Raw genomic sequence first — 20,000 nt, forward strand, 5'->3', positions numbered from 1 at the left:
CTGTATTTTATCCCTGTTTATGTAAGTTTCGTGTATTTTATTTTGATTCTCATTCTCTTTTTTTTTCTGTCATATTTATCCTTCAATGTCATCTATGTATCTCCCCTCTCCTCCTCCCTTCCCCTTTCCCCTCTCACTCCCTTTATCAGCTCCTCTTCCGCCATCTCCTCATTTATTACTCGAGGTCACCTTACTGTCTAGTTTAAGAGAGGAAGCGCAGGATTTGTGTGAGAAAAGTCGCTAAGATGCCTCCGGCACTTTCTGCGACATTTCACGAATATCGCCTTGACCTTATAGAGACAACTGATGTGAATTTTTATTTACTTATATATTTATTTATTTATATATATATTTTATTTATTTGTTTTGCAGTTTCCAGTTAATGTACTTTTCCTTTATTGCCCAACTTAACCTCGGAATAGATCTACAAGCTTACTATTATAACTATTATTGGGCAGTTGGATATATATATATATAATATATAGCTCCTTATTGTCTCACATCCACCATAAGGAGGGCATAGTGCCCTATGCTATATTGTCCTGCTTGTGTTTATTTTCGTAAAAAGCAAATATCTACCATAGGCCTTATTTGCTGATTGATATTGATTTATGGAAACCCTGGCGTCATCTGAGGCCTGATTAAAATGAAGGAAAAGCGTCAGTTCATATTAAATTTTATGGGAACTTCCACTCATTCCATGCGTGCTTTATGATGCTTATGTGGACTCTGAATCAGGCCAGCGTAGCCTGGTGACTGAAATGTGTACCAAAACCCTTGTTATATATTTATTATATATAAAAATTAAAATCGCCTTATTTGACACTCCTTTCCCAACAACGACAAACAGTGCAGGCTGTTGTTACTCGAAATTCAAGGCGTTTCCCCTCAGTCGTTGTTCTGAAGGCTCAATTTGCCTTCCAAGATCTTTAAAGAGAGTTCTACACATGATCAGAAATGTCATGCAGTCTTAGATATGCTTTAGGAAGCTCAGAGTTATACTTTTATCATGCATTTGCTTGATTAACCACTGTTCATTCAAACGAGGGTTTTTCACCCATTTTTCATACTTGTTTTTTTCCAGTCTCACACACATATATGTACTTACCTTTTCACATATCGTATGTATTTTATTTAAACAAACATGCACACGTGTCCATTCATATATGGTAGATATGTCAGTTGACGTTTTTACTTATTTTTCTTGGTAAAAATTATTCATCTTTCCAAATAGCAAATAGTTTAATTAATTATTGCTGGCCTGATAAACAGTTCGAAATATAACGATTTCTTTTCTTATAAAAATATTAATTATTATTATTATTATTATTATTATTATTATTATTATTATTATTATTATTATTATTATTATTTCCTCCTTGCAGGTCAGTTAAAATTAGCTGTGTACGAGAACTATGGGCTATTGACGATTCACAGTAAGTATAATTATTTTATTTTGTTTCATTTGCCTGTGTGTTTGTTTATTTCTTTGCATAAGAAATTAAAATTGCAAGGATTCTTAGGTGCCCCAGCTGTAATTTTTGTCTGGCTAATTAAGTTTCCGTTTAGTTTTCTTTAGATTTCTTTGTTGAATACATGTATGTGTATTGGAGGATATATATATCTAATTATTCTTCAATAAATTAATTGAATTAATTGTTGACATCATGTGTATATATATATATATATATATATATATATATATATATATATATATATATATATATATATATATATATATATATATATTTACTATATATATGTATTATATACTCTATATCATTATATATATATAGTTAGAGGATGTAGCTGTAATTATTCTTCAATGAATTTATTGAATTAGTTGTTGGCCTTGTAATTCATGACTTAATTTCTTAATACTATTTTATAGTCCTTGTTATGTAACGTGGATTATCCTGTTCTCTTCGTTTTTGTTTCCAGTCATCGAGGCAAAGAAATTAAGGTCACGGCTTTCTAGCGTCTGCAATCCATATGTGAAGGTAAGACTCTCTCTCTCTCTCTCTCTCTCTCTCTCTCTCTCTCTCCTCTCTCTCTCTCTCTCTCTCTCTCTCATTTAATTTTCATATATATTGTGAGAATAGTTCTCAGGTTGGTAGCAATTCTTCTATTTAGTTTTCAATGAAATTCTTTGCTATTGGGTTTGCAAGTGTTACCTTAGGTAGACTTTCTCATTTTTCACATATATATTGTGTATTGGTTTACTTTATGGATTCTATCAAGCAATGTCTCTCATTTCTCTCTCATCCTCTCTCTCTCTCTCTCTCTCTCTCTCTCTCTCTCTCTCTCTCTCTCTCATTTCAGTTTTCATATATATTGTGGCTTATTGGTTGTTAGCATAGTTCTATCGAGGTTTTTCAATGAAATTCTTCTCATTTAAGTTTGCAAGTGTGCCTTAGGTAGACTTTCACTTGGAATGGGTTTTTAATCTCTCTCTCTCTCTCTCTCTCTCTCTCTCTCTCTCTCTCTCTCTCTCTCTCTCTCATTTCAGTTTTTCATATATATTGTGGCTTATTGGTTGGTAGCATAGTTCTATCGAGGTTTTCAATGAAATTCTTCTCATTTGGGTTTGCAAGTGTTACCTTAGGTAGACTTTCGCAGGGAATGGGTTTTGTAATCTCTCTCTCTCTCTCTCTCTCTCTCTCTCTCTCTCTCTCTCTCTCTCTCTCTCTCTCTCTCTCTTTAATTTTTTGTTCTCAGGGTGAACTTAGTGGCTTTTGTTGATTCGATCTACCAATTTCATTGAATCAATTACCAGATATCAAATATGATGTATTTCATATATTAGGTTCACACATGCAAGTGAATGTGTGTGTATATATACAGTATATATACATTATATTTATATATATTATATATATGTATATATGTGTGTGTATGCATACATATTGTATATATAAATTATATACGCATATATATGTAGTATATATACTATATATACATATATATATATGTAGGTATATATAATTTTTATGTATGTATATATGTGTGTGTGTTCTTGTATCTCCTTTGCCAAAGAAATGTTTGTGTTCTGTGTATGTGTGTGTGTGTGTTTTTGAAAGAAAGAAAGAAAGAGATGAAGAATGCGAGAGCTCGTTTATCACCTAATCCTGTGGCGTTTGGGATCTTAATTTCAGCCATGCATCACGCTGGGGCTTCTTGCCGAAGCTTCTAAATCTTCTTCTTCTCCTGAACGCTCCGCTTAAGGGATTGATTAAGGGAATCTCCTTTCCCGCGATCCTTTCATTTCAGGATTTTGTGTTTTTTTTTGCATTTGTTTTGTTTGTTTGTTAAGAGTTAGGGCAGTGTTGTCTAAGTAATTCCTTCTTTAAGTTCCTTTCCTTTCGTGTATTTTTTTTTTAAATTTTGCTATGACATCCTCAGTCTTTTATCGCCCTTTGGCCTTGTTTTATTTTTTAGGTAAACTTTTATTTATTAGTTTGTTTGTTCTCTTCCTGACTTAGTTATCTGACCTCTGATTTTTTACATTAAGTTTTTCTGGTGTTCCATTTCCTGGTTTCCTTTTTTTTCTAAGTAATTAGCCTTACTGTCACATGATTTAAATATGGATATAAAATAATGATTTTCGTTCTTAATTTACTCTAGAGTGTGTAAGATTAGTTGTAAATATCTCTTAGTATTGTTGAATAGTATTTCTAGTATTGTTGAATAGCATTTCTCGAATAAGAATTATTATCATAGACGTTATTGTCATTGATGTTATTGTTACAATTATCTTCAATGCTAGTGATCCTTAAGTAGTGAAATTACAATCATTTATTAAAACAATTTTAGTTCTCCGTTACTAACCTTGCCATTATAATCATTATTAATAGACTGTGTTTCTAGAAAAGGATATATAGGGATATTCTATTATTATTACTGGAGCATTATAGGGTTAATAGTTGTTTAAAAAAAATTCTATTTATGAATTTCCTTTATCTCGCCTCCTTGAATTATTTACAGCAAACATCTAACACATTTCCAGCACCAGTGACCTCGGATTCCCCGAGGCCAGTCTACGGGAAACGAACCAGCCAACCAATCAATTTATTTCTGACGCGCCTTTCCCTTCCTCCCTGCAGATTTCCCTAGTCCCTGACACGGAGGAGAGAACCTTCTGCCGGACCCCGCTGGTGAGGGCCACGAACGCCCCTCACTTCGATCAGAAATTCAGTTTTGATTTCCTGCCCGAGGACCTCGATAAGCGTCTGCTGGTGTCCGTCTGGAGCAGGGATACTCTGAGGAAGTGAGAGCTTGTTTTTTTCTGTTCTTCTTTTGTGTTTTTGTTGTGTTAATGAGCGTTTTTTTTTTTTCATGCGATGTGTGTTGGGACGGTTATGTTGGTGACGAGGATGTTATGCTTATTTTTTTGTATGTTTTTGTGTGGGGTGGGGTGGGGGTTTTGAAATGGTCGTTTATAGCGTACATGGACGTTTGAAATTGATAAGGGCTTTCTAGTTATGTTATGGGTAATTTTTGTTGCAAGTCACATGTTTAGTTTTTATCTCTCTCTCTCTCTCTCTCTCTCTCTCTCTCTCTCTCTCTCTCTCTTTCTCTCTCTCTCTCTCTCTCTGTATATATATATATATATATATATATATATATATATATATATATATAGGTAGTGATTCCCTCTTTTTCAGTTATTTGACTTTTCTAAATGATTCCCCACAGTTTACTCCATTTACTTTTTATGGATGAATATATCGTATTGTGTTTCTTTGCTTTTGTTACTCTATGGCGTCGTTCGCTGCATCTTCCTTTTCTTCGTATCGGCTGTTTATCTATTGTTATCGTCATGTTTACTTCATTAATTTTTCTGTCGAATTTCTTCATTCCTCGAAAATTTCAACTTATCTTTTATTTTCTAATGTACTATTTTCAAATTTATTTTCTTTCGATTCATGTTTACATAATCACAATTTTTTTTTCTATACCTACCGTCAACGTTTTTCTTTATTTGTTTTCTTGATATTTACTTTACGTTGTTCATTTTTTATTGTAAGTCTTTTTTTAATTTACTCCTTTTTGCTTCTCTCTCTCTCTCTCTCTCTCTCTCTCTCTCTCTCTCTCTCTCTCTCTCTCTCTCTCTCTCTCTCTCGTCTTCACACCACGTTTATTGCCTCCTTTCTTATTCCTGGTAGGCATCACCTGCGTTGCGTTCTGTCGCCTACGGAAATAATGGGGAAATGGATTTCTGATGTTCATTAGATCTTGCTCAGGCCCTTCAGAGTGATTAAAGTCTCTCTCTCTCTCTCTCTCCTCTCTCTCTCTCTCTCTCTCTCTCTCTCTCTCTCTTTCTGAGGAGAAAGAGGACTAATCTCTCCTCTCTTCACCCAGGAAAGAGGACTTCGCCTCCTCTCTCTCTGAGAGAAAGAGACTCTCTCTCTCTCCTCTCTCTCTCTCTCTCTCTCTCTCTCTCTCTCTCTCTCTCATTTTCATTTGTTTTTGGCTATGTAAAGGCTTAAGTAATCATGTTGCTTTGTGTGTGCAATGTGTGTAAAGCGTGCATGCTTGCACTTACACAAAGAGCTATTGTAAATGTCAGGTGAATAACAAAATTAACAAGAGTTTCCTTTCGTTTCAGGAGAAGCGAATTTCTTGGTTGTATGTCTTTCAGTATCGCCCACATCTCAACAAAGGTGAGAGATCTTCTTCTGTTATTTTATGGATAGAATAAGTAAGCGGCTTTTTTTTTTTTTCTTATTTTTTGTTATCTGGCCTCGTAGCCCGGTGGTAGCGCGTCTAGCTCACGACTGTACGACCCACTGTTCGAATCTCGAACTAGGTACCTAGTTATTAATAATGACGCGTTGATGGTCCTGACATGAGTGTTTACCATTGCTATGGCGAGTGAAAGATACGAGGTGTCATAGATTATTTTATAGTAATCATAAAAAATATAGAGGATTCAAAAAATGTCTGTTTAAAGTTGAGTAAGAAAATACTTTACTCAACTGCCTGTCTGCCGTGAAAGCGACAGACGGAGAATGACTGCACGCTGACGACAGACGGACAAATGACAGTCATCAGAATGACAGTGAGCGAATGAAAGTGACACCCGCAGGGCCATACCTCTGATGGGAAAAGTTCTGGGTCATACCGGGTCAAACAGAGAGGGGCAAGAGTCATTGATGTGCATTTATTTTCCCTTTATTTCTGCATTCAATAGGGACATCTTGGACTAGTGGATATGATACTTTCCTCCCCTGCGAGAGGGCTAGGGTTCGATTCTTTGGGAGAGGCCGAACAGCTATGATGAGTGGCTTGGATAAGGACCATAGGGCTGCAATCTCAACCTAAACATAATTGACTTGGAGTCATCCTCCTGAGAATACACACACACACACACACACACATGTATAAGTGTGTGTGTGTGTGTGTTCGTGCGCGCACGCATGTTTACTTTCTGCATCATTGCAAACTGCAGAATTGGCAACGTAAGGTACAGTCTTTCTTGACTAAACAACTAAGGTTTACGTACTCTTAATGCATACATAAATTACAATATAAACATTCATACAGCATCTCAAACAAGAAGAACGCTCTCTAAATATAAAACACAAAACGAAACATAAAACGACATTCGAAAAACAACAGACAAGAAACGCGTAAAATCTCCAACCGAAAGGAACTGGAAAAGAAAAGGCAATAAAACAAAGGAGAATGGGCGAAAGCAAATCGTTTAAAGAGACAAGGGAAAAAAAAGTGAGCAAATAAACGAATTGGCAACTCGACAACCTATAACGGAACGTTGCTTTTCGACAAGTAAACAGTGGCCCTCCCGAAAAGAAATGGCTGTTTATAAGCGCATTTCGGGACGGAGAGAGAGAGAGAGAGAGAAGAGAGAGAGAGAGAGAGAGAGAGAGAGAGAGAGAGAGAGCAGAACGAATCAATTGGTGTTGAAAGCAGGAGCTGCATGCAAGCAGTGCCGTTGCAGAGCCGAGATTTATTGTTGGATGGATTTGTTTGCATTTGTTTTGAATTTTTGTTGGATAATTCAACAGGAAATTTCCTGGTGGTAATGTTATGAATTTTATGAAAATTTCAGTGAATAAACAGCATTGCGTTTATAGAGGCTTCAAGAGTTGCTTTTTTATGTAGTTGTATTTATTTATTTATTTATTTATTTTTTGCATTGGATATTGGACACAGAAATTTATCTTGAACTCTAAAATAGAATTTTATGAAAAATGTCATTCCTCTAAGTATAGATTATAAAAGTTTAATAAACGCTTGTTTTTTGTTGTTTATCTAATATCACTTCATTTCTTACGTCTCATTTTTTAACACTGCATATTACTAGTATATCATCATTCACCTATTCATTATCAATCATATCATTCCAACAATTTTTTAATTTATTTCTCACCATCATTACGCTTTGAATAATCCTGATGTGTTCCGGCTTGGTCTTCAAGACCCAAAATTTCATAATCAATCAATAATGGTGTTATGGATGAGATGAGGATTACTGCATTTGTTTATTTAAGAATTTGAGGATTCAAGAATTTTGAGTCGTCACCAAATCAGCGTGGTGGCCACACCTGTATTTGCACACAAGCTGACATTAATTAAAGAACCTTCGCTTTCAAGTATATGTATATGCAACATTTTCAAGCACATGTATTGATATGTATATGTAACATTTTCATGCATGTATATATATATGTAAATGCAACATTTTCAAGCATATGTATTTTTATGTATATGCAACATTTTCATGCATATGTATTTTTATGTATATGCAACATTTTCATGCATATGTATTTATATATATATGCAACATTTTCAAGCATATGTATTTATATGTATATGCAACATTTTCAAGCATATGTATTTATATGTATATGCAACATTTTCAAGGATATGTATTTTCATGTACAGTATATGCAACATTGTCAAGCATATGTATTTACTGTATATGTATATACGACATTTTCATGCATACGGTATATATTGATATGTATATGCAACATTTCAAGCACATGTATTTATATGTACAGTATATGCAACATTTCCATGCATATGTATTTATATGTGCAGTATATGCAACATTTTCAAGCATATGTATTTAAATGTATATACAACATTTTCACGCATATGTATTTATATGTATATGCAACATTTTACAAGCATATGTATTGATATGTATATGCAACATTTTCAAGTATATGTATTTATATGCATATGCAACATTTTCAAGCATATGTATTTATATGTATATGCAACATTTTCAAGCATATGTGCTATCAAATAGGCATAAAACGTTTAGATAAGACCTCTGACCCATAACATGTGCATTTGCCAAGTACACAAAAAAATCCAAAGTACACGAAAATTCAGGAATATAAAAAAAAAATGCAAAAATTTTCACAGTTGAGGCAAAATACTAAAAAAAAAAAAATCCCACTAGCGAATATAGAAAGATCATCATCCTTTATGGATGTTCGAAAAATCGAATGTAAATTTTAAAAAATATAATCTGGATTTCTGAATTTATTTGTATTCTCAGATCAGGATTTCGCCTAAGCATCATAATTTTGTTTTTCATTAATTATTAAAACCAGTTATTATTTCAAAACAATATTTTCAAAGGCTTCAAATCATATTAGAACTGTTAACTGTTTAACTAGAGGAAAAACGCGGTAGTAGATGAATTTATGAAAGATAGATTCAGTACGCAATGACGCTCTTATAGAAGAGCTGAGTGTTTGGGATGTAATTGCCGTGTTTATTCTCATTTATTTAATCTCCGCAACGAGGTTTAATAACCAATCATGCTCTGACGAAAGAAGCGATAAAAGTAAATGAACCGAATAGAAAAAGATAAGCAAAGATTGAGTCTACAGAGTGAAAGGAAGAGAGAGAATCAGCCTGCTCTATTTATCCAATAAAGTGAAGAGCTTTAATGTCAATGAATAGGAAATGGAAAGTTAAATAAAGACGGGGCGAAAGAAGCGAAGAACAAAAACGTGGTGGTGATTCATCCAAGGGCCGCGGAAGCTTTTGTGAATTATGGTATTGTTACTGGCAAGAGTCACAGTGTCAAGCCTATCACGTGCTTAAAAAAGGTACGACATCCCCCATCCCATATCATTGCACTCACTCCGTATTGTGAGTTTTTCTTCTCGCGGTTCAAATGAACTTCGGACTCCAGTTTAAAGTATATTTAAATATTTTTAAATAGCATTTTTTTAACGTCCAGTTACAGTAGTTGTGCTTTGAAAATGAACTGTTCATCTAAAGCCTCCGCAATCGTTCTCCGTGGATTTCACGTCGGTTCTCGCATCCAGCGGTAAGCTGAAGCCCGAGCCAAAGGCAGGGATTAGTATGGACACATCTCCGACCTGGTAGGACATCCCAGCATCCTCTCGCCGCAGTGTGGCCCTAACTGGCGCTATGTGAATACAGGAGGGCTTTCCCCGTAGACTCCGTCGTGATTCATTTAGGAGGTCAACTGAATGAAAGGCATTAACACTTCATTCCCGAAAGTTATTCCTGCTTTTATTGATAATTTGCGTCTCTGATGAACGTGGAAAATCTTAAGTTCCGTTACTCGTTGTTGTTGACAGCGTATTTAAACAATGATATGCCGGTACTTTATGACTTTCGAACACTGCGTGTGTGTGTGTATGTGAATATGCGTGCATACGGTTTCGCTAACTTGAAGACAGAAAATTAAGTTGGACATTCCGAAAGACAGCGATTTCTGTGTGTTTTATTCAAGAGGCCCCTCTGCGCTCCCACACTTGGGGAAGTGAATGAACCCGAACCATCAAGCATACATTAATCCTCTTTTCGCCCCAGACAAAGGCCAGGGATGTCGACGAACCGCGAAAAAGGAGGAAGAAGAAGAAGAGTCGAATGGAATTAGTCGAAGACCCCCGACGGAGATGTTGCGCCCGGCGAAGGAATCCAGCTAAACATTTATCCTTTTGGTGTCCTTAAAGTTATAAGCCAAGATGATGCGGGACGTAGGATGAAAGGAGGAAGGAGGCCAGTCCTATCCTCTCCTTCAGCGTCTGAATAACCCGTGCGGTTTCCCGAAGTGGGGTTTCGCCTTCGAGGGTGTTACAGTGATCCACGTCCTATAGCCCTGTAGGGCGTTTGCCAGAAATTCCACAAAGGAAGTTTCCAAGTTATGCGATTCGTATACGTGAGTTTTTGTCCGTTGTGTTAACAGTTTCAAAAACTCGATAGATAAACAAGTCTGCTGCTTAAATATAAAAAGCCTTATTCACTGCCCGCATAAATGAAGTAATACGTTACTCGTGTATAATCCTTATTTCTTTGTTCTGAAGAATGAGAAATGACAAAGGCAAGGAATCTAGGCATGTAAGTTCATGAATGCAGCTATAAATTATCCGCCCGTTTATACATCAAAGCAGTTCTCTGCTAATTATGACACTGCTCCCTAACAATTGACTCGACCCGCGTGCCCTTCTTGCCTTCAGCCTGAAATTGCTTTTTATTCAGGACATACTTCTGCCAGAAGTTTGGGATCCTTCCTCTGACTCCCCAGCAACCCCCTTCCTCCCCCCCCCCCAACTTCTCTCCTCTCTCCTCATCATCTCTCTGCCCCGTAAATCAGGCTACTGAAGTGAGAGAACACAGGGAGGACGCAATAACATTTCCCTTCCGAGGCGATGCTGTATTTTTGACCGGCCGGAGAGGAAGAATAAAAGAAAGGGAGGAAGGAAAAAGAAAGAGACCCGTTCTTTCTATTCTTAAGCGATTTGTGGAACGTCGAATTTGAAGAATGGAAAGAGAAGGTTATCCTTAAAACTTCGGACGACGGAAGGAAGAAGATCGCGAATAGGTCGGGGAAAACTACAGGTGCCTCGTTGTTGACGAGATGCCGAGAACTCTACGAACCGGTGTGTAGCTCCTTTCTGACAGCTGATGTAACAAGAAGCATTCCAGTGAAGAACAGACTTTCAGTTTTCTGAAGAAAATACATCGCCCTTATACTCGAAGTTTAACTCTGTCATTGAAAAACTGAGTGGAAACGCAGAATTTACTTTCATATGCCTTGTTTATTGAATTCCTCAGAGAAACATCATTAACAAAACCAAACTGATCTGCAGTGTGAAAGTAACTGACAGACGAAGACACAAGGCTATTTTTTTTTCTCTTTTTTTTTTTTTGTAAACTTCCAATAACAAGGAAAAGTTTAGGACCTGAGGAAAAAAACGTTGACCAAAGAGGATGTTTTCGAAACAAGGACAGGAAGTTTTATAGGTGTTTGTCAGCCTGAAATTTGAAGCTTTGTAAAAGCAGTGAAACATTACTGATAAACCCCAGACCTTGGCTAGAAAGGTTAACTCATTGTAAGTCTTAGACACCACTTTTCGAACCCCTCCATTTACAACTGGTTTTGGATGGTTGTGAATGTGGAATTCACCCGGCATTCATTCATTCAATGAACCAGGAATTCGAAAGATTAAATAAAAGGCAACTGGGAATTTCAAATGTGAAAAACCTCTCATGCACTTTTTTAAGCTTCTCGAAGCCCCTTTAGAAGATTCCTGGCCAATCAAGATAGTTAAATGAGAACCATCAGAATCACCACAAAGACGAACTATTTAGCTTAATTACTCATCCGATGAACCATTTAGCTTAATTACTCATCCGAATCGTCAAACATTTCATATCCTCTCGCGAGAGGACATGTCGGAAGACGCTCAGTGTCCCAAGCTCCACCTGAAATCGAAATGCTTTACGAAAGATCGATTTGTCGAGGATCTGTGAGACTAGCAGGCTGATTTATTGTCGAAGCGTTTCAAGACCTGTCGAAGTATAGTAGAACTGTGAGTCAGGTCGAAGTCTTGTCAAGGATCGTAAGACCTTGTCGAGGGCTTGTGAGACCAGTCGACGACTTGTCGAAGGAGGAGCAACGCCAACAACAACTCTCAAACGACGTTGTCCTGGTCCCAACAGGGTCGTCAGATCGCCGAAAGTTTTGATGAATCGTCTGTAGGACGGAGTCGATTATATCGACGCCCTCTTCCCTTCTTCTTCGCCTCAAAGAAAGTCCTTTGCAAGGCCACCTCTGAAAATGGATCCTTGTTTTAAGAGCCACCGTTTCATTTTGTAGGAGGAGCTGAACAGCTTAGATGAAACCACAAAAGGTATTCGCCATGGCGAAAATAGCAGGATTGTACACAGAGGTGGGTGTTCAGATGCGCTTTCCTTTCGGGTTCATGCATTTGAAAATACTTTCCCATTTTGGCTGATATAATAATCCGAATTACCCCAGATAACACGTTTTACGTACAGAAATCTTTAAACATTCGGCTTTCTTTTATTAAACATTGAAATGCTGCTTTCATTGAGGCTTAATAATACTCTGCAGTATTATAAAACATTTGCATTTTTATGGTGATGTGAGATTTATGCTCCATATAGTTTCCAATTTTGATTCGATTTTTTTTATAGTTAATTCGCGGATATACTGTTCGGTGTATGTGTGAAAGCAACGAAAAGTACACTTAGGATTTCATTTTAGTACAGACGTAAATACATAAAGCCATTTTGAATCCTGACACCCAACTCAGTTGTTGTATCCCGTAATAAGCATCATTTTTAACGTTGAATATAAAGTAGAATAAGTTATTGCCTATTACTACTCTTGTTCATTTCACTCTCATTCCATCATCCTCCCTCACCTCCCCCTCCCCCTAATTCGTTTTTCAGTATAATTCTAATTCAGAAACTAAAACTGTGTTTTCTTTGATGTGATACTCGAGAAAACGCCTTTTACCGGCCATTAATGTCCTCTAGTGGAACACTTAAAAAGCCATTTACTGACACTAGGTCAGTTTTAAAGTGCATTCGTGATATTAGATGAATACAACATTAACTGCCCAGATCAGAAATGCGGATGCTTTAATTTATTTAGGATGCTAGTAATAAATAAGCGATAATGCTTATTTTATGTATTTAAGTATGTTTGAAAATAAAATCCCGACTATACCGTTCGTTACTCTCACCACTACTCGGCGTATTAATTATGGCGTAAAAAGAAAACAAGTAAATGCGTCAGCCTCTTAGCGCAATCGAGTTTTCTGCTGTGCGTATAATCAAGGCCAGCTAAAAATAGATCTGTCTTTCAGTGAGCTCCGGTATAATGGTGTATGAGCCGCGGCCCATGAATCTTTAATACACGGCCCGGTGGTGGCATATCCTATAGTGCCAGAAGCACGATTGTAGCTAACTTAACTTAAATGAAATAAACTACTGAGGCTAGAGGCTGCAAAATTTCATATGTTTGATGATTGGAGGGTGGATGATCAACATACCAATTTGCATCCCTCTAGCTTCAGCAGTTTTTAAGATCTTTGGGCGGACAGAAAAAAGTGCGGCACAATAGTTTTGTTACACAGAAAACTAAAAATCAGATCAAAATAGGAAATTATATAGAGCACGAATCTCACATCACCATAAAAATGCAAAATGTGAGCCATTCTTATAAGCTAACTTCTCGTCACGCCATCAACGAATCACCTTTATCGAAGTAACGTTTTATTTCGTCTTAATTATTCTCACACTGACTGCTTGAAAATAGAAATAAATTTCGTAGGTTTACTAAAGAAGAGTAGAAGCTTCGTTTATAATGACAGCCATTAAAACAACTGTAAAAGAAAACTATTGTGCCGGCTTTGTCTGTCCGTCTGCACTTTATTCTATCCGCGTTTTTTTCTGTCTGCACGTTTTCTGTCCGCCCTCAGATCTTAAAAACTACTGAGGCTAGAGGGCTTGAAATTGGTATGTTGATCATCCACCTTCCAGTCATCAGACATAGCAAATTGCAGCCATCTAGTCTCAATATTAGTTTTTATTTTATTTAAAGTTAAGAAGATTAGCTGTAATCGAGCTTTTTGGCTCATAATACAGACGATATACCGAGACCACCGCCGAAATATAGAACTATTTCGTTGGCGGCGATTATACGCTGTAGCTGCTGTAAGAAAATTCGATGGCGCCGAAGAAACTTTCGGTGCTGTTTTTTATTTGTTATATCTTAAATTCAAGAAACCCTTTGCACATTTAGTTTCTGTTTTATTTAATTTCCACTGTCGTTGTCAGTCTTCCGCTTATCATCAAGTTTTCGGCTAACCTTCCGTTAAGAGCAGAGATGAATACTTTTAAACTTTGCTCTTAATTAATGTCCTTTATATCGACTCGTATAGATCAAAACTTTGTTCTTTAGCTGAAGTAAATTCATATTCATCGACTTCCTCTTGCTTGGTTCCTGAACCCGTAGGGGGTTAGTGCGCCAGTGAACCTCGTGGGGTGCACTGTACGCATTATTTATTAGCGTCGTCCCTAGCTGCAACCCCTTTCAGTCCCTTTACTCTACCTCCGTTCATATTCTCTTTCTTCCATCTTACTTTCCGCCCTCTCCTAACAATTCTTTCAACATAATTTTCAGCGCTGAATAAGCTCACAGGTCCCAGCCATTGCCCTTTGGCCTAAATTTTATATTCCAATTCCTGGACACGCCAGGCAGATCAGTATCGCTGGATGGAGAAAAGAAAAGACTGTAAAATGTGAATGAAAATTATCCGCACAGCCTGTGAGAGGAGAAACGGTTTTTGATCTTATTTGAGGTGGTATGGACTCCATGCCTGCTTTCTGTAGCATTTGCAACCGTCAGATTTGAAGGCGGTGCCGACAGTTGCTTCTGTTAAAAGCAAGGTCGAATGCCGATGCTGCTCAAAAAGAGTCAAAGGTCAGTTGCTGTTCAAAACTGCGGTAAATCAAGACTTTAAACGGCCGCCGAAAAGTGCTCGTAATGGAAATCAAAAGAGCCGCTGGCCCTCTCTCTCGTCGTTTTCGTTTTCACTTTTTCATCCTGTTTTCTTCCTTTTTTTTCCACGTCTCACTCAGAGGTCAGTGTATTTTATTTCAGCCGATCCTGCTAAATTCTGTGTTGACTGACCCCGCCGATTCAGTCTGCGTTTATGGCTGCAGCTATCGTAATCAGTGAGCTGCCTTCAGTTTGTAGTTACCATCGAGTGTAGAAGGCACTGTTAGTTTCTGTATTGCTGAGAGTGAAATTGTTGCGTCAGTAAGAGTTTTATGCGGTTTCTGTTGCTGGCGTTGCAAGATAGAGTGACAGATATTGAAATATACAGGTGAAATGTCTTAGATTATCTGTTGTATGACTGAATCTGTAGTGAGCATAAGTATTGATCTTGCGTGGATCGCATTCGGATCGTATTTTCTCTTCATTTATATATATATATATATATATATATATATATATATATATATATATATATATATATATATATATTTATATTTATGTATATACACATATACATATTATATATATATATATATACATACACACGTGTGTAAGTATATATTTATATATATAAATATATATATATACATATATATATTATAAGAAATATTTTTTTATATTCTTCATATGTTATGTAACAACTGTCAAAGTCCTTGAGGTATCTAAGTACCAGAAACCCTTATCGCTTCAAGGTTTCTAATCTTCTCACCTTTTCCCTTCCACTTTTCTCATGTGCTTAAGGGTAATACACCGGGCCGTGAAGCATAAACAGCAACATGTTAAGAGGTTACGCTGACTCTGACAGAATTAGTGTCGCCTCTAGTTCTTATCCTGCTCTAGAATATGGTAAAAAAAAGGATATAGGTTTCAGCATCTGTCAGAGAAGAACTGTAGAAAATTTTGCTGATATCACTTCTGTTTCAGTGCGCCAGAAGTACTTCTCTGAAAATCAATAAGCTGAAGAATGTTCCAAACTTACTCTCCCCCTTCCCCTTACTCCCCCAGCATTAGACACTTATTCCCCTCCACGGCATCCCCTCCCCCCCTCCGGTCCCTCTCCCCTCAACTGTACATCCATGCACCATCCGTCAGCAACCTTGCCCAACGTGCACATGTGGGGCTTCAAGGTTACCAGTGAGGGTATTTTTACCCGTTTCAGCCGGAATGTCCAGCCAGTTATATAGTTTATATTATGCTTCTATGATGCCTCTCTTCCTAAAAGTTCAGTTAAGGTTTAGAAAGCACGGTCTCCGTAACGTTTTATAAAGTTGTAAAAGAGTGCAAGTGAAGACCGCCTTTCGCTGATAACTCGACTACTCTCCAAGTGTTGGCTACAGGTGCTTCTAATCTCCCTTAACAATACTGTCAGGTAAAAAGGCGTTTCCTCAAATTAGCAATGCTTATGGTTTTATATTTTCGTATGTCATTTCTTGCTCGAGGCATTACGAATATATCAGAATCCTCAAGGAGTCCATACTTTCAAAGATGAAAAGGGGGTTGGGGGTTATGGTAGATGTTCCGGAGGAGCTGAAGGTCGGCCCACTCCAGGCTAGCTGGAATTAGAAGCCGAGAACTCATAGGCTTCCAGTAAGCCAAGAGTGGCCCTGGGCGCCGCACCCCACCGCCTGTGTTCTTAGTTGCAATTACCTCCTTCTGTAGAGGGAGAACTTAGAACTTCTTACATTTCTTAAGGATTATTTCGAAGGCTTGTGCAATTTAACGTAGGTAAATATTTTTTTTTAGTCGTGAATTAAGTTAATATGTGGTTTTCAACCTAGTTCTTGGAGCCTCGCGAACACTTCCGGAAATTTACCTGTGCTACCTATACCTGTGTGTGTGTGTGTGTGAGAGAGGATCGTTTAATCTCGTTTGGTAACTTCAGGTGGGAACGGGGTCGTAAAGGAATTTATTTTTTGTTGGAGGTATTGTATGAAATCATGTCTTTTGACTGTTGGTTATATTCTTAACATGGATCATCTCTGTTTAGCAAGTAACCCACTGGAGAGAAAACAAAAATGCCAGTTAGAGCCTTCTTCATTTATTTGTTAGTTCCGTATGAGCACTGTGCATTGGGACTTCTGAGTATCCAGGGAATTTTTCAGTTGTTATTATTATTATTATTATTATTATTATTATTATTATTATTATTATTATTATTATTATTATTATTATTTCGTTTTGTGACTTACCTAAAAGAGGGGGGAAAAGGCATTGAGTCTTATTTTGACACGTAACACTGTACAGCTGTGAGATAAGAAATATATTAGGAGTAAATAAATTATTTGTTTATCTTACCATAAAGAAAATAAACTTGATAATGTCCTTATTTATATAGTAATATTACTATTGGTGTTGTTGTTTTTGTGACTAGCCTGAAAGAGGAAGCCAAAAATCAGCCATCCTCTTCCGGAAGCTCGATCATCATGCGCCACTGGGTATTTCACGAGATTCAGAATCTGTGAAGACCAGTGTAGATCTCTGTTGGTCCCCAATTGGCATTACTAAAAGGTGTCTGATGCACCCCTTAGGTTCCTAGCTGCTCTCATTTTGTAGCCTTTTACTTTACCTCCATTCCTCATTCCTTTCTTCCATCTTGCTCTCCTGTAGGCATTACTCAAGGTTCTTTGCAGCGTCCCTTTAGGCCCTAGCTGCAGCCCCTTTCATTCCTTTTACTGTACCTCCGTTCATAATCTCTTTATTCATCTTGGTATCCACCCTCGCCTAACAATTGTTTCATAGTGCAACTGCTTTGAGGTTTTCCTCCTGTTACACCTCTCAAACCTTTATACTCTTAATTTCTGTTTCAGCGATGAATGACTTCATAGGTCCCAGTGCTTGGCCTTTGTCCTAAATTCTATATTCCATTCCATTTCATCTTGCTCTCCAACCTCTCATCAGTGTTACCTTCTTAGTGCAACTAGGTGGGGGGGGGGGTTTCCTCTCAAGCGTCACGTTTAGACCCGTGTACTTCATCGCATTCATTTTCATCCTTTTACTTCATCTCATTCATTTTCACTATGGTACTTCATCTCATTCATTTTCACCATTGTACTTCATCTCATTCATTTTCACCATTGTACTTCATCTCATTCATTTTCACCCTTGTACTTCATCTCATTCATTTTCACCCTTGTACTTCACCTCATTCATTTTCACCATTGTACTTCATCTCATTCATTTTCACCCTTGTACTTCATCTCATTCATTTTCACCATTGTACTTCACATCTCCATTCATTTTCACTCTTACATACTTCATCTCCATTCATTTTCACCCTTGTACTTCATCTCATTCATTTTTCACCACTGTACTTCACCCCATTCCATTTTCACCATTGTATTTCATCCCATTCATTTTCAATCTTTGTATTTCATCCCCATTCATTTTCACCAACATGACTATCCCATTCATTTCTGCATTTGTACTTCATCTCATTCATTTTCACCTTTGTACTTCATCTCATCTTTATTTTCACTCTTGTACTTCATCTCATTCATTTTCACCTCTTGTACTTCATCTCATCTATTTTTCACTCTTGTACTTCATCTCATTCATTTTCACCCTTGTACTTCATCTCATTCATTTTCAATTTTGTACTTCACATCTCATTCATTTTCACCTCTTGTACTTCATCCTCCCATTTTTCACCCTCATGGGGCTTCATCTCTCTTATTTTCACCCTTGTACTTCATCTCATTCATTTTCACCCTTGTACTTCATCTCATTAATTTTCACTCTTGTACTTCATCTCATTCATTTTCACCCTTGTACTTCATCTCATTCATTTTCACCCTTGTACTTCATCTCATTCATTTTCACCCTCGTACTTCATCTCATTCATTTTCACCCTTGTACTTCATCTCATTCATTTGCACCCTTGTACTTCATCTCATTCATTTTCTAGGTCTCATCATCTTGCTTCACCGCCACTCCAGGTTGTCAGCAACTTTTCACTGTCTAAGGGGCCGAATGGCTGAAAGTACACCAGTTCTCGGTTTTATCCGCATCATTTTTGTTAATGGAGTTTAACAGGTACTCTTACAATGAAACCATTATTATTATTATTATTATTATTATTATTATTATTATTATTATTATTATTATTATTATTATATTTATAGGGTCTTGATCGATGCTGAATTATGATTGCCTGCCCAGGCCAGGTCATCTCAGGAGGACCTTCTCTCCCATGTTGATGTTCAGGGCTGGTCTTGCATTTTTGAGCGGCATTGTATTGCTGGGGATGAATGGGAGAATTTCGATCCTCAGATGCGGAATTTATATTCTGTTAGCTATTTAGTAGACATTTGTGCTTTAGGAACTAATAGATGGTATTGTGTGTGTGTTATTATTATTATTATTATTATTATTATTATTATTATTATTATTATTATTCAGCAAAATATATGCTATTAGCATTTTAGTAGACATTTGTGCGTAAGTTGCCTTTAGCAGGCATGATTACGTTACCAAGATAAAGCAATCAGAAACTATTGTTAATGGTGCATTTTATAACTTCCTTTTATGTACATACATCCATACATACATACATACATACATGTCCCATATTAAGCGAACTGGAATGAGGAAAGGGCAGCTTAGGTACTTTGAGTAATAGATTTTTTGCCAAACGAGCAATAGAATATAAATGATTAATAAAATATAATTGAATTATTATTTGTGTATGTGTACGGATGTATATCGAAAATTTTATTTGGTCGTGTTCTAAACTGATGTTTTCACATGTACACAGGGACCTAGAAAAAGTTGTGATATAGAAACGGGGGAAAATGTATTTTCACACATTTGGCTTCGTGAAGCCAGGGGTCGTGTGCGCTAAATGATTGATTTGCATGTAATAGAATAATCGTTTCGGACGTTACATGAAACTGCATTCACATACATTTGAGCATTTATTAATAAATTGTTATTAGATTGATATGCAAAGATATAAAGAAGTTAAGTTATTGTGGCTCTTATAAACATATGGTTTATAAGAGCCACAATCATACTGGTAAGTGACCAGTTTATGTATATGTTTATATATATATATTATATGTATGTATGTATGTATGTATGTATGTATGTATGTATGTATGTATGTATGTATGTATGTATGTATGTATGTATGTATGTATGTATGTATATATATATATATATATAT

General features: G+C 36.8%; 1 protein-coding gene across 5 annotated transcripts in view; it reads left to right on the forward strand.

Moving 5' to 3' along the window:
• Positions 1-20,000, forward strand: part of LOC136836045 (uncharacterized) — a 490,804-nt gene that overhangs the window by 206,399 nt on the left and 264,405 nt on the right. For all 5 annotated transcript variants that reach the window (XM_067099927.1, XM_067099930.1, XM_067099931.1 and 2 more), the window contains exons 8-11: positions 1,386-1,436; positions 1,942-2,000; positions 4,104-4,267; positions 5,609-5,663. In XM_067099927.1, coding sequence (XP_066956028.1) covers positions 1,386-1,436; positions 1,942-2,000; positions 4,104-4,267; positions 5,609-5,663 — 329 coding nt within the window. The remainder of the gene's footprint in view (positions 1-1,385; positions 1,437-1,941; positions 2,001-4,103; positions 4,268-5,608; positions 5,664-20,000) is intronic.

The sequence above is a fragment of the Macrobrachium rosenbergii genome, chromosome 56 (genome assembly GCF_040412425.1).
Source record: "Macrobrachium rosenbergii isolate ZJJX-2024 chromosome 56, ASM4041242v1, whole genome shotgun sequence".
NCBI classification, from domain to species: domain Eukaryota; kingdom Metazoa; phylum Arthropoda; class Malacostraca; order Decapoda; family Palaemonidae; genus Macrobrachium; species Macrobrachium rosenbergii.